At 44.2% G+C, this 16,533-nt stretch overlaps 1 protein-coding gene across 6 annotated transcripts in view; it reads left to right on the forward strand.

The window, feature by feature from the left end:
• The window catches only part of Dscam3 (Down syndrome cell adhesion molecule 3), a 221,604-nt gene that overhangs the window by 151,486 nt on the left and 53,585 nt on the right, over positions 1-16,533 (forward strand). For all 6 annotated transcript variants that reach the window (XM_076797434.1, XM_076797432.1, XM_076797430.1 and 3 more), the window contains exon 4: positions 13,342-13,528. In XM_076797434.1, the coding sequence (XP_076653549.1) occupies positions 13,342-13,528 (187 nt within the window). The remainder of the gene's footprint in view (positions 1-13,341; positions 13,529-16,533) is intronic.

A 16,533-nucleotide genomic window follows, 5' to 3' on the forward strand; every position in this document is an offset into this window, starting at 1 on the left:
ATTACATACCAATGTCGCATACTTTTCCGCTACCAGACAAATAGAATATGAAAGTTTTACCAGATCTCTAGACAAAATTTCTAGCCCCGGATTCATGGAACAACAGTCGCCCGATCGCTATGACTGTTTGCGAGCGCACTGTTTATGAATTCCCAACAAAATCCGCGGAATCACGTCGTCGTCGCCGGCGTCGAATTAATTGAAACATAGTTGCGACTCGTGTCGCGTTTCGCGACTCGCCGGCATCGATTTCTCGAAATAACGACCGGCGTTCGATTATTCAAGCCCGTCTGTCTGTGCGCATCCGGTGCCATAAAAAATGCAGTCCTTAAATCGCGGATGCATGCCTCATCAAAGGTGGGGGTGGCGTGGGGGAGGCGCGGAGGAGAGAGGGAGAGAGAGTAAAATATCCCACATTGATGTTTTTGCTTTCTCCGCGGATCTGTCGGGGGGATCGGCACGGCGTATACTTTCATTTATATTTAAGTCACGTTCCCGCGTGCTTTTGCGCGCGCGTTTCGCACACACATGTACACGCAAGCCCGCCTACGTGTCCAATAATACGCCGGTGAAATATGTGAAACGCAACCGCTAACATTTATCGATCATCCGGCCGCGGTCTCCTTCGTTCGTGGTAACTTTCGGCAGGGCCGCTTTTCGACAATGCTCCATTATCTTACCGGTTTGGCCCGTTCGCTTGACTCGCTCTCAGAAAAATTATTTACGGCAACGAGAAACGGCTCGATTGCTCCCATTCCTCGAAAGGAACGGCTATTAATCGTCCCGCCTTTATCCCCCTTCACCCTCCCGTCTCTGTAACGCCTCGCGCAAATATTAATCGTTGATAATTAATGGCCTCCGCGCTTTTAACTTTCACGCTCGACTAACTTTTTCCGCTTACCGCCCGAACATCCCCGCAGATCGCGAAACAACGGGCTCGCCGCCGTGCACCTGCTCCGACGCGAAAAAGGGGAAAAAACTGCCGCGATATTTTAGGCCAACTTTCAGATTTGTTAACGCTGAATCACGGTACCGTTTATTGCCAGACCTTGTGTACACTTTTATCTGCCCTCCTGTAATCTCCGGGAATTTTTTCCGGAGGAATTACCGGAGTCGAGATTGCTGCGAGCGATTAACTGCATCCGCAAGAAAAACAAGTTGCTAAACATAAAATTAATTTCCCGTTTAGCATGAGAGTAACTATAACCCGTCCCGCGATAAAATAATTAAGCATCGAGAATAAAGAGAATGGCGACATTCTTGAAAATATCGCCCTTTTTAACTTTTCACGAATTCTGAAAACAAGAAATTGTGTCGGCCGGAGACACGTGTCCTGAACACGCCGAAACGAGTTCGAAGTAAATCGGTTGCTGAAAGTATTAACAAATTCGATAAACATATTTCAGAGGGACGCGAAGCTTTTAGACGCTCTCCCAATTTTGACTTCCTGCAACTTTGCCAATTTCGGGAATTTGAAGGTGCGACTTCGGAGACACGTTTCCGCGAGCCTGTTAGCGAGGCGAGAAAAATTGGAGTTTTTTCAAAGTTGTAGACCCGGATATCTTCGTGAATTCGCGGAACGACTGCCGTGCGTCAAGCGAAATGCACTCGCGACTGCGAAACTTTCAGGCGCACCGGCTCCATCAAACGCAGCGGCAGATATTTACCTTTTCGGTTTTTGATGTATGGCGAATGTGTTCGACGCTCTTTACTCGCGAGCGAGCACCGTGGGATATTTAGAGAGCTCGTCATTATCATTTCGGAGAGGAGAAAATTTGTGAATGCAGTAATTCACTGTATGGCCAGACAATACACAATAGTGGTAACGTGTAAAAACTGTTCCATTCACGTCGGCAGACAAACGGGTCTCGGTAACATTTCGACTGTTTAATTCACATTAAAACCGATGTGAACGATAACGCGGTAATAGCAACGCTTCGAAATACTCAGCTCCGGGAATGATTGAAGCGATCCGCGTATTTCTACGAAACTGTTGTTCGCGGAACTGGAAGCAGTCTCTCTCCCACTCTGTTCTATTTTAACGTTATTACAATTATCTTGTTTGTCGGTGCATTCACCGTTGAAGGGTGTTTCTAGTTCGGTTCTATGGCGGAATATTTCGAGAGCCGGTAACGGTTGAATATGACGGCGTTGAAAGGAAAAAGGACTAAATAAACGGGAACAGTACGAGTCGTGTGACTCGACGCCCGGCTGTGAAGGGGTATGGTAATAGGGGGGGTGGGTGCATCGATCATTTGCGAAAATATCGTAAATAGAGCCGGCAAAGGCCGCCGAGTGCAGCGAATGCGAGAGAAAACCGACGGAAAAAGGGGAAACGTTAGAGAGGCGAGTTATTTTTACGTTGCGCCTCCGTTGTCGTAATTCAGAGTTTGTGTGTCGAAGGATACGCGATTCCGCGATATACTAGCATGGCCGTCGTTTCGTCTGCTTTTCCGTCGAGTACCTCCGTTCCACAAATCCCTAGTCTTATAAAAGTCCATTAAATGTAACGTCGATTTAATCGATTTACAAATACAGTTCACTATGGCAACATTTTCCATCTATTCTCTTTCTGTAGTAGTATAAGACAACAATTGATCACACAAGTAGCATAGCACCGTAAATGCTCAGAGAAGCAGTATATATCAAGCAATGATCCGACAAGTAGAGCATATCAATCAATTGTCAGATAAGTAGTATACACAAGCCAAAGGTAAGACATGCAGCATATACCAATCAATGGTCAGACAAGTAGTATATGCCAATCGATGGTCAGGAAAATCGTACAGGTCAAATCCTGATTAGACAATGTAATATTACGGCGATCTCTCGCCGGCCATGAACAATTTCATTTGCGTAATAATGACTGGTGTAAGCGAATGATTGCGAAACGAGTCGCGGTTGAAATTCATGACGTTTCAACATGTAATGAGACCGACAGAACCCGGCCACACAATGAGTCGTTAATCGAACCAAACGACAAATGGTATTGCTATTGGTCTCTTTCTTTTTTTATTTGCCAGCCAGGGCGGTTATTCTGAGTCCGCCACTGGAAATACAAAGTTGAACGAGCCCTTCGCGCGGCAATTTTCCACACGTGTCGAGCAATTACTACCCTCCCCCTGCCCCTCACACTCCTCCCCCGTGTTTTCGATTACTGGCGGCGCGAACGATTATTGCCCCGAGTTAATTGCAGAATTCAATAGCGAGCGTTCTTGAGGCACGTTGCTCCTCGAGTTCTTTCATGATGTAGAGGCACGTGCAATGATATCCTTATTTCGTTGGACAGTTAACGAACAACTAATTGCGGCGAGATTGATAATAAGGATCGGGACGAAATCGATATTTGCTGGAATTCAATACTTTGTTGGAAATTGAGTTACATCGTTTTTCGTGTACGATGAGAATGGGTGTGCTTGTACCGATGAAGTAAATAGATACTTGAAATTTGAGATTATTATTTCCGTGTATATTGCTCAACAAAGTCAAGGGATCGCTGAAGTTGTAATCGATATATCGCCCATCTTTTGGCTCGTGTAACTTCATGTAAAAACTCCTTACAGTATTCTACCTGTGCTCGTTTTAAAGGGCAAGTCTCAACTTTCACGCCCTTAAACTCCGCTTTTACAGAGACCCTTTCTATTACAAAGCCAGGAGGGAAGCTAAAGTCGTTTTCCGTCCTTTGAACTAAAACAATTACGTAAAGAAAATTATTTTCATCGCCTAAATGTTGGCTAATAAGTGTACAAAATATAGAATTATTTCACTGAAAGCACTGCTGTAAAAAAGAAGTTTGAAATGTCGCCTTACAATCACAATGTCGAACCAGAGAGAACCCTTAGGTGTCCAATGTTATAAGAACAATTGCCGTGGAATCTATATTTATGGTGTGCCGACAAAGGCTGTTTACCTTGAGGTGCTGCAGTGTTGAACGTCGATCTCTGGTTTCCGGTTACAAAAGCGGTCGGCGAGAGAGAGAGAGAGAGAGAGCCACGCGGAACAGTTGCTTTCGTAACGATACGGCGAGGCAGTAAAGGTCGACGCTTCTCGTTTAGCGCAAGACGAAATTAAATCTGGCAAAAGCCAAGACTCGCTATCGAGCCTGTATAACAGCCGGCGACACGGCAACGAGGGTGGAAGAGCGGCGCCCGCAACGAGGAGAGAAGGCAGAGCTAAGAAACAACGTTAACGAACGTTTGCCAGGGAAACAACGTAAACAGCATGCAAAAATAAGAAAGCGTGCGGCGCGCGCCGTCGGAGCCCGTTTTAAAAGCGTGGTGCGTCTTCCTTTTCCACTTTTGACCCGTAGTTTTCACAGAAATTGAGCATCCCCGTCTGACTGCCGGACGAACACAGACGAGCCGCGTACATTTGCCGTGTCCTGATTCCTATCTGCTTTTGGTTAACGCGTTGACCCGGGCAAATGATATTTTAGAAGGAACCGCGTCGCCAGCGAAAATCTGGCAGAAAACGTCCGAAGAATTTAGAAGCTTTTAAACGAATTTTGTATGGCCGTCTGGCTACGGACCTTCCCATTCTACTCATGTATATGGAGAAGATCGAAATCGAAATAGAATTGTGCGATCAAATAAAGCAACCCGGTGGAAATCGGAATTGGATCGAAATGTTATGGTGGGCAACGAAAATTGAGGACGAAGAGTGTGTCCTGCAAGTAGTATAGGGTATATCTAGCGTCAGAAAATTTTCTACCTCGGTCTGCACTGAAGAAAATATACCGATTGTCTACGATCAAATCAGTAGTATAAATCAGCCTATTGTCGGGCAGGTAGTATCATTTAATCCGAGTTATGTCAGTTTAGTTGTTATACCCAAGCAAGCAGTATAAACCTGATTCATAGTCAGACAAGTAGTATGAGCCCACTCAATAGTCAGATCAGTAGTGTAACTTTAGTCTATGGTCAGACAGCTGATGTTACTCCAGTCGTTAGTACATGGTTAGATGAATAGTATAGAGACAAATAGAAAAGTATATAAGTAGACAGTTACATAAGTAGTACAAATCCAGAATATGGTCTGACAACAGCAGAAGTCTCATATGTTATTAGCCAAATGATATGATCCCAATCAGTGACTAAACAAGTAGTACAAGTCTGACATTGAGTAATATAGGTCCTGTATATGATCAGAAATGTAGTATGAGCTAAATAAATTGACAATAACAGTGAATCATCTTTATGGGCAGCCAAGCAAGGTAAAGTTGATTTTGAGTTCAGACAGCAACGACAAGTTTTTTCGAAATAAATTTCGTTCGGTTGTCTGACTGCGTGAGGACCGATTCTACTGGGACCAGCGACCGGTTGAAACAGAATTACGCAAACAAATAAAGCAGCTCAATGAAAATCGATATCGGGGAGGGGGGTGACACGCGGGGATGGAATCGGGGACGAGCAATGAAAATTGGCGAAATAACGTGATGAAAAAAAAAGAGCGTGGAAGGTACATCGGTCGGAGGGTCGGAAGGATCGGAGGGAGGGCATTGTAGATTGGATGGTGACAAGATGCGGTAAAATTGCAACTGTCGGATCTCACGTTCCACGCCCACACGTGCCACGTACAGACCCACCGTGCCGGGAGATTTTGCGAGCTTACGAGTCAGGCTTCCCTGTCGATCGATCGATGAATTTCGACGGGGGGCGGGAACCTTTGATATACGGGCCCGAGGATTGATCGAACAGTGGCGTTTAATATAATGTCGTTTCACCGGGAACTTTATTGGTTTTCCCATTGGTACACGGAGGAATCTCGGCGACGTGTTGGCCAGCCAGTGGAAGTCTTTTTAGCAATTTTGAAAAAACTACTCTGTGAAGCAGAGAAACATGAATTGTTAATTCTCTCAGCAACACGATTTCAACTCTCGTACGTTCCTCAGAGTACAAATTTTCACATTTCCGATTCTGCCAAATGCACGATTTTCTATCGTTTGGGTTTTTCAAACTTGTGAAATTATCCAAGAATCTTTTATGCAACTACAACACAACCTGTTCACGTTTGTCAACTAGTATACCGTGTGTCTAGAAGACAGCTAAACCAGTGATATAAATCTTGGTACGATCAGACAAGCGATGTTAGTATACGTGTACTCATAAAAGTGAAACGAGTCAACGTGTGGCTATAAAAGTGGTGCGAACCAATATATGGTCGTACAAGTGAAATTAATTGGCGTACGACGCGACGGTGTAATAACAATGAAATTAGTCAATATGTCTTCGTTCAAGTAGAATTCGAATAAAATGAACCACACCCTACCTGTGCTTATATTAAAGAATGAAATCTCTACTTTAACGTCTACGAATGTTTTCAAAGATCCAATAAAGGTTTATTCTTTACTACTGAAGCAAGTCGTATATCCGAGAAGTGTGCGAGGTTTAAGTGTTTATGTTTGATGCTGGGAACGGTCTTTCGATGATCCGGCAGCTGTGAATGGCCGGGAACGGAGAACGATCTTCGAGCTCGTTCGAAGCCAAATTGTGATCCGAGATACGAGGTTCGTTCAACGGACAATTCGAGAAAGCGGGTACGCGGGAGGGAGTGGGGACGAGGGGATTATCGATCAGATTATTTGGAAGACGCAGCCAGCTGTTCGGTTCGCAGACCGAATCGGATACACAAATTATTCACGTATTGGCCCGATAGCACCGCACACGCGCGGAACCCGACAACTTCGATAACAGGTTTCGAGGGCGGACGAGGCGGATGAGGGCGGAAATTCTCGGATGGCCGATTGAAATTCATACCCTTTGCCCTTTCGGACGATAAAATTACGGGGATAGACCGCTAATGCGTCGAACGCTGTTCCACGGAACGGTTCACGTTTTCACGTTGTTTCGATACAATCGTTCGACGAACGGAACGATTTGAATCAAGGCCTTTTCAGCGGCCACGTCGAATTAAAATAATACCGCGGTGTATAAATCAACGGTGATAAATTCGGGGAAACGAATAAATTGATCGAGTCATTGTCGAGAAAGCCGCGATATAAATTAACGGTGACCGGTTGTGTCGGCGCATTGTCCGATCGAGCGTAGAATCGTGCTGCAACGTTGGAGGATCCCGCCACGTCGAGATTCGCGGTTGAAATGCAAGGCTGCCGGGGCTCCTCTTTGACGCAACCGGTCCCATGAATGCATAAAATGATGGACGACGCGGGAGAATGGCGCTCCGACGGATGTGAAGGTACAAATCAGAGTGCTTTCCATTGTAAATGCTGGGCTCTTGTGTCGTACGAGAGATATAAATTCATATGATATCGAAACATTTGACTGATTGTATCGAATGCATATCGACGAACTGCAAGAACTTCCCGGCGGATTTACATACATACCTGAAGTGGAGTAGAACTGTCATTCGGAGGACACCCAATAAAGATCGTATAAGTCGCGATGAGGGAAGATAAGAGCCTTCATTTGAGAGTCAAGTGGAACGTCAATCGATAAGACAAACAGTAGTCGGTATCACCAGCCACTCGGCAGTGGAATATGCCAGTAAACGGTCAGACCGGTTGTACGAATCGGTAGCTCGGAACAAAGTACTGGACAGAAAAGTAGTCCAAGTTCTGGTTGTCAGACGCGTAGTATAGCTCTGTCACTTCTCAGACAAGTGAAATAGGATCAGTCGGAGATCAGAACATTAGGTTGTGAATGATCAATGGTGAGACAAGTGTAATTACATGTGTAATTAGAACAGTGCATTAAATCAGACTTTGATCAGACAAGTAGTATAGATCAATGTATTATGCCATATTATATATAATGTAAGTAGTTGTTCTTAGAGTTATAATAGCTGAAACCCTTCAGAATTCCATGAGAACCTACCTGGAACAATATCACTGGTTAGTCTGTAGACACCGATACTTGGGTCCACTATGACCCAGTGCATAAAAATCGAAACGATACCTGTTCCTTTAGAAATAATAGAAAGTATCGTTAGACGAAGTACCTTGAATAATTTGTTAAACAAAAATCTACAAAGTAGAGCTATGAACGAAGCATTTTCAACTGTGAAATTATCGTAAATGCTCGCCCTTTGAGGGTCAACTGGTCGAAATGAGAGTGTACCGGTTTGTCGGCTGCTCGATTTCGATTTTAGTGTCGCGAATGTATCCGCACACGCAGAGGAGACTAATGCTCAAAGTCGTCGAATCCAGCGTTACGCAATTTACGGTCCCATTGACAGCCAGTTTCGCTGGGTTTGGTTTCTCTGATTAATGCGCCCGTGATTTATCGTACACTACGGAAATACGTGCGGCGGTACGCACACACGAAGATTGATCATTATTATAATCTGAGGGGTGCCGGCGTTCCATGGCCATGCGAAACATCTGCTACTGCGAACTCCTCTCATCTATCTCCATCTCGGCACCGCAGCCTCGAACCACGACGAAACTCGCAGGAAAACATTTCTGTTCAGAGGGATCCGGCAGAAATGTTGTCTTCTTGGCCCATCTTATCGAACCATAAACAGATTTATTACTCCCGGCTTTTTATGATAATGTACTTCTGGGTAGAGTTGTGACCGACGATTACCGATAGACTGTCGATATTCTGCGGATGAAATTTATCGAATCTTGTCGCAACAACATCTTATTGTACCTCGATCGTAAATAGGAAAATTTTGATTTAAAAAAGTACAATTGCATGTAAATGCAGAGCTTTCTTTGCGTTGCAATCTCCCGATAATTTCATCGGTAATCGCATCTTCTGTACCGATCATTACCGATTCCCCGCATTATCTTTTGCGATGGTCTGGCCATAAAGGATAAACCCTCGAGGATGCACGAAGGATCATCGGCCGACGAGTCGGTGCTGAAGAGATCCGACAATAGAATCGTAAATTCGTTAATTGCGGCTTACGGGTCGGCGTTTAATTAATAGCACGAAACGCTGCGACGTTCCGTACCGTTCCCCGATCAATTCCGTTCGAAACGATCGCGAATTCGGCGCGGTCCTTCCGAACGGGAGGAACGGATACAGCCTACATCCGGTTTATTAATTCAATTCAATCGTTCAGATATTCATCGAGCCGCGATTCCTCGGAAGAATGAAGGCATTCGAGTAAATAAAAGCGTCCGAGGCTTTCATTAAATTTACGATAAAAGTTGGAGAAAATGCTGTGAAAAGGGCGCCCTCTCTTTCTCGTTTTCTCTGTCTCCTTCCCCCTTCCCCTACTTTACTTCCTCGATTCTGGTGTCTATTATCGAAGGACAAATCAATTGTCACTCGACGCGCTACGGAGATATTCATCGTCTTCATCGTCTTCATCGAACGCGGCGAAGTAATAATCGAAATGAAGAACCGGAATACGGATTCCCTCTGTTCCACGGTGATTCACGGATACTTGCCGCTTATTGTAAATTTTCTCTGTGGTGGGTCGGCCCCTTATTCTTATTCCCTTGTACCTTTATTGTTGAGGACAAAGCCACCGCTTCGTTACCGAACGCATTCTTTGAAACCTGCAGCGTGCAGAATATTTTGTTCGTTCCCTTCGTCAGATTTCTAATTGTTTTTCCACGCATCGTGTCGATAAAATTCGTAGAACAATGTGAAACGAATTTTCAACACTGAAAATCCGACTATTAGAGTATTCCAGAAAAATTATGTATGGGGTTTATTTTTATTATAGACGGTATTGTCAGAATAGTTTTACTATCACATATGTTGTATATATATCGTAGAGGCGCCGGTTCAATTTTAGCCGATTAATTTAATTCTTTTTTTAATCTCCTACTGAATTTCAATTTTCTCCTACTGAAACGTGTATATCTCCTTAAAAGTCTGCGTTCATTATAAAATTTTTCATTTTGCTATGATCATGAAACTTCGCAGCCTAATAACAATCACCAGCCAACCGGCAAATTAATATTACCTGTCCGAACTACTATGCCGAACACGTCCAGTCCCATACGTCTGATTACACACAGACCCACACCACCGGCAACAAACATTCCTAAGCCACTTGTCTGACCAGATTCATCCCTATACCACTCGCCGGGGCCCCATACATTTCTAAACTACTTGTCTGGCCACATACATTTGTAAACCACTCGTCTGACCAGGCGTGTGTTTGAACCACTTGTCCAACCACACACGTGTCTGAACCACTTGTCCGGTCGCATACAGGCCTGGACTACTCTGTCGACTGCATATATTTATAATCGCCGAGTCGGACGCGTGCCGGGTTGAATAACCAGCCTGACTATTTCCCGGCGATTCTCCTCTGGCACACGTCTCGCGCGGAGCGTGCGCGTGTCGCATTCCAAGATCATGACTCTTTCGCGAAAGACGGGAATCAAGCAACGCGCGACGCAGCTCCGTCTGGCAACTCGACGCCCGTCATGAAATGGAATTTCAATTTCCTGCCCGTGGAGAAGCCCGGCTCCGGAGCTCCTAACGAGGGATGCAAATTTCATCGCGACGCGGCGTCTTGCGACCCGCGCGAGCGTTCAAATCCCGGCCGCGTCAAAGCGTATTTTAAGCCACACCGCGGCCCCACACCGGCCTAAATAATTCATCCGGTGAATTATTTCCGCTCGCGGGGAGCCTCTTAACTTGGATCGATCCCATCGATCCTGTTCCGTCTAACGGCGCCGACTCGATCGATAGCGAACCCGACGGTTTTAACCGGCGGACAGAATTGTCCAAACCGCCTTCGGTTGCTCGAGAAGTTATTTAAAACCGGACCGATTATTAATTACTGCTACCTCTGGTCGGACGGACGGTGTGCCCGAACGGTCCGTCACGTTTATCGATCATTTACAATTTTAATAATGGTTCGGACGGTTGCCACAATTTCGCGGTGAACTGTCTAATTTTAGATACTAAATAGGCTGGAGATGTTGAAGGGTTTGTAGAATATTTCGGAATGTAAAACACAGATAAGAAAATTCTCTAAAGATCCGCTTCCACTCCTCTTCCAATTCCCCTGCGTTCGGCAGATCCGTCAGCAGAAAAATTCATTCGAACGAATGACGAAATGTAGGTGAGGCGGCGGGCGAACGCGTTAAAGAACATTTTCATTTGCGTGCCGTTGTGACGACGGTAAAAATGGGATGGTCGGCGGTGCCACCTGGAGCGTGAACGATTTCCATTCGTCGGACCGGGGATGTTTCATAAAGAAAGAAGCCTCCTCGAGGAAGCCGCGGTACGCACGCGACCTCTCATCCTTATCTTCGCCCATTACCCCCAGCGACAACGCGGTCCCGCGGGGAGAAACGTTTTCACGGCTGTCTGCGTGTCAGCGAAAAACCGCTGCTCTTTGCGTTCCCCCTGTTTCCACCGGCGGCTCACGCTAACCTTGTCTCGCGATCCCGCTTGAATTTCCTGCGAAACGTGCGAGCTTCGCTAAAAATGGTCTAGACTGGAAATTCGGTCTTACTATAATACAACCCCCCGTCGAACTATAATTCTCGCGAACACGTGGAACGTGACCTTTCAGAAGATGTTTCTAAACGCTGGACGTTCGCCCCGAAAAGGGGGTGGTTTCATTCGTAACTCTTATGTCGGTAACCACCAATGATGTTGCACTTTATAGTTTTAAAAGACTGTTAAATAAAAAATGTGAATTTAGTAAAACAGTTCGTTAACTTTAGAAAGACAAATATCGTTTTGTTAAACATGAATCTCGAGGAGAGACACTACCTATTAATATATAATATCATAGTTAATATCAATTACATCAACTGTCCGATTGGATACTGTCTTATTCTACTTACAATATTGGAGTCTCTCCTATTAATCTTGATATAAAAAACTTGTTCCACTTGTTAGGTAGAAATTCATTCTGGCTCGATGCCAGTTTTATCCGCATGCTCGTCTACATACAGCCACTCACAAAAGTCTTCGCGCACAGTGGAACAATTCGTTCAATTTAATATTATTAACTTTTTAGTGGCAGTACGTTAAAGTATTTATTATTTGAAGACTTCAGTTTGATTAAAACGTTACTGGAAAACGACAATATTACATTGAACGACATGCAGCGTTGTGTACAGACGCCTTTGTAGATAACAGAGCATATATGTGGAAACTTTTTATTTTACGCTGTGAAAATGTCGCGCAAAATGGAATGGCGGCTTTTCCCGCGGAGTATATACGCGCATCAGAGTTTAACGGGGGAACGGAACGAGAGAATGATTTCCCTATAAATCGAAGAGCCACTTTCGAAAGCGCTTTTTAAATCCCCGGATTTCGAATTAAATATTTCAGCGGGCCGGTGACGCGGTCGCTCGTTCCCAGGCCGTTTAATCTCAGGCTGGCCGTAGTGTCAAATCGATGTGGAATGTAGGTCGAATTCGGCTTACCGGAATTGATTTCTCCGGTTTCTGAATTATTGTTGTAGTGCGCGTGCACTGGACTGTATGACAATCCCTCCCTGCTAACGCCGCCTCCTCTCCCCCCGCTACCTTCGAATCCCACCCCCGCACTTCTGTTGTCCGAGCCCCAAACGCAAAATGCGATACCCGCATGCAATATCAAAGCGTTCATTGTCGAACCGCTTGACGGAACTCTTGCGCTCGGAAAATGGCCTCGAATGATACTGCCTGCGAATCGAGTAATTCGTCCGTTTCCTTCTCTGGCTAATCACTGTTTAAATAACCGAGCAACGTCATCTTCTTTCCCCGAAAATGCTGAATACATCAAACATTCAATACTTATGTAGGAATTCACTGATTTTGAATGTCCACTTCAAACAAATATGACTTTCTACAAATTAAATTTTTCTGTTCACGTTCAGCCAGTAAAACATTCCATTTATTTTCTATTTCATGTATGAATAATTGATTTTCCATTTATACCTTCCGACTGATATCGGAAAAGAAATGTGATACCCCATCTACGAAAAATATTAGGATTTTATATAAAAATTTAAAATATTTAAATAAGAAACTGATAATTGAACTTGAAAGATTAATCTGTGAACATTACAATTGAAAACAAGTTATCCTCGGAACCGAATAGAAACATCACAAGTATACATAAAGATTAATTTTTGCAAAATTCGTCCACGGATTTGGGTAATCCAGCAATTGTAGTAGAAGTGTACCTCAAATCGCGAAATCGCATTTGAAGCTTAAAGGATTACCAGAGAGCTGGAATTTTATTTTGAAAATTTCTTCGACGAACTCCATTAATAGCGTTCGCTTCGGAGTAGTAAAATTATGAAATTCAAATAGTCGGGGGTTACAGAGAGTCTGGAACTTCACGAAAACGGTGAATGAAGTAACGGGGGATCGGGCGAAATGAAAATTTTATGTAAATCCATGGAAAAATCTGGGGCCTCCGTAAATACTAGTATCACTGACGGGTTTTTCCGTTTGTTTTTCAGCGTACATTTTGGAAATTGTGCTTGGCCAGCAAGGACCGGTGTTCGTTCTCGAGCCACCAAGTACCCTGGTCTTCTCCAATACCACGGGCTCCCAGCTAAGCTGCTCTGCCCATGGGAGTCCAACGCCGCACGTCACCTGGATAACTAGCCCAGATCAGAGACCGGTCACTGCTGTTCCCGGGCTTAGGTAAGCAATCAACATAAGAGCTTCATATGGGACAATGTGCCCGGAACAGTTCTCGGATAATTTCGATACTATCGAAATGAAATTTCCATTTGGTTCCTAACTGCAATATATCTCCCCGCGTTTATCTCAACGTGGGAGAAAAGCCAATTTATTTCTAAATAATTTCAAAGTCATTCCCAAGACAACACTTAATCTCATTAATTATTGATCTGTCATGACATTGACCAATACTACTTATTCATGTTCATACATTTTCGTAATTCATTTCTTTCTGAATCACTCACAAGAGCATCACGTATTTTATTTCTTCTACATTTACTTACACTAATATACATTTACATTAAACCACTCGATTACAACACTACACACGTTGTTTGAACCACCTGTCTGATTAAACACTTACTTCTACTTCTTTTCGTAGCACACACATACCACTTCTATATTCTTGCTTGAGCATCGCCGCAACGTGTAGCAAATTAATTACGGTGTTGCGTCATTATGAACATTAATCTCTGCTACTTGTCTGACTATGCACATTCCATATCACTTGTCGCATGGAACAGTGAGCCCCTCGTTCATCTGACTATGCCTCTTGCATCACTACCCTACTTGTTTGACTATAACCGTCGTAAAGCTTGACACCCTCTACTGGCCTGGTTATAAACGGTCCACACCACTTGCCAACCGAAACACTGACTTCGTATAGTTGTCGGTCCGTACACGTTCTATATCACTTGCAGAATAGAACAGCGACGTCTTCCGACTGTCTGACTATATGTACCTTATATCACTTGCCAGATCTAGCACCGATATCCTCTCTTGCCCTGACTACAAATTTCCTATATCACTTGCCGGAGGAAAAAATGACATTGCTTATTTGTCTGAATGGACATATTCTATACCACTTGCCGGGTACAATAATGATGCGTGCATTGAGTCTGACTATATATACTCTATTCCACTTGTTACATACAATAGTGATATATTCTGCGTGGCCGACTATAACTGTCCTATATCTTATCGAGGCAGTATACTTGCCTGGCCATAAACGTCCTATATTCCTTGCCAGATAGGACACTGGCTCCCCTATTTATCTGGCCATACACAAGCTATACTACTTGCCGATTGAAATATTGGAATTCTCTAGTTGTCCGATTATGAACGTCCTCTATCACTTACTGGAACAAATACGTAGCACATTTTCTGATTTGAATCGTTGTGTATCACTTTCAATATAACACTTTCTGCTTGTCTGATGATGCACATCCTATATCACTCGACGAATCCAACACTGATATTCTCTACACGTCCGACCATAAATGTCCTATGCTTTGCCTCAGAATCTACGTCCTATATCAATCACCAGATAAAAGCCAGACATCCTCTACTCGTCCGACCATAAACGTCCTATATCACTTGCCGAACGAAACGCCGACATTCTCCACCTGTGTGACCAAAACATCCGTCAAGATTTAATCGTTTGTTCAGCAAGGAAAACTACAATAAACGGAGGAGCATGACCAAAACGAACAATCGTTCAGAACGAAATCTCGCCGTTCGGATTGAAGCGCGGGAGGGGAGGGGGTGGGGTGGGGAGATAATTCTATTTACTTGTCGCCGGCCAAGATTAGTCTGTCGTCCCTACGTCACGAAGATATTTGTCGAAAAAGAGCCGTCTGCTGGGAAGGCGTCCAACGGGGGCCGGCTTTCGTTGACGAAAGGAACGGTTTCCCGTAATTCCGTTTCAGTTATCGAGCGGCCTTTGTAAGATACGCTTTTTCAGCTGCAAAATTCGCGGCGTTACTCGCAAGAGTGTACGACAAGATAGAAAATGGGTAAGCGGATTAGCGTGTCCGGGATTTAGAAGTTTCGAGCCGCTGTAAATTGCCGGAGTTTCCTAACGCGCTTCCGCGATCAAACTTACATTGTCCCGCCCGGAAAAATCCGGCCGCGGTATTGCGCTCGCAGAGCCGTCATTATCGCGCAACTTTCGCCGCAACCAATTAATAATTTCGAACCGGTCCGGTTAGCAATCACGGCGCGATGCCTTTTTCCAGGCGACCATCAATTCCCACGGATCCATCAAACTTTACGTGTCGAGTAGGGAATAAAAAAATTATTTATTCAACCCGTTCACGTTGGTTACGTGTCGTTTGTGAGAAATAAGTACATAATGTGTCAATGTGCACGTCCACTATAATACATAACAGGAATGTTATGTACATTTCGAAGCTTGTGTCGTAGAAAGAATTTTCAAAAATGAAGTGATGAAAAGATCCTAAAAAGTCATAGCAAAAACGTATTTAAAAATGCATTGAAAAATATTAATCGACCGAGTAAGTAACTGGAACTGGTTTAGTTGACAAATTTTGTGGGTCATCCAAAGTGGAAGTATCTTTGACGATCGTACTCGGTGTGACTGCCAGTATCTATCCTCAGGATACAGCTAGGCGAAGCCCTCCGGATCGTGTAAGATTCGTATTATTGGAAGTTTGATGCTGTACGCTCGGCAATATCGTAACCGTGGCACCTGGGGAAACCATTTCCTCCTGGTAATTGAAATGTTCCTTATCCAATGGCCGTCTCTCGTAAGTTTGTCCGCAGCTCGATGTCCCCGGGGAAAGCGTAAACTCTCGTTCCCATGACTTCGATAGATGGGCATCACACGTTAATCACGTTGCCATGCTGTGGCGGAACGATGCGAAAAACGGAGCCGCAAGCGTTCACCCTCAACCGTTGGCTGCATATCGAAAATTCCAAAACGGTTACCAAGATGAATTCCAAGGATATTGAACGTCTTAACGACAAATGTGTTAAGAACATAAAAACATCCAAATACAACCAAGAGGTGCATAAGTGAATAGGAACAAGTAGTATAAGTCAACGTTTAATTCATCACGAGTCGTATAAATCCAGAGAAATGTATACAGACATTCAGAAGACGTATACATGAACGAAAGCAAGTAGTAAAGATCAATGCTTCATCAGCCAAGTGTCACAAAGAT

The sequence above is a fragment of the Halictus rubicundus genome, chromosome 12 (genome assembly GCF_050948215.1).
Source record: "Halictus rubicundus isolate RS-2024b chromosome 12, iyHalRubi1_principal, whole genome shotgun sequence".
In the NCBI taxonomy this organism is placed as follows: Eukaryota; Metazoa; Arthropoda; class Insecta; order Hymenoptera; family Halictidae; genus Halictus; species Halictus rubicundus.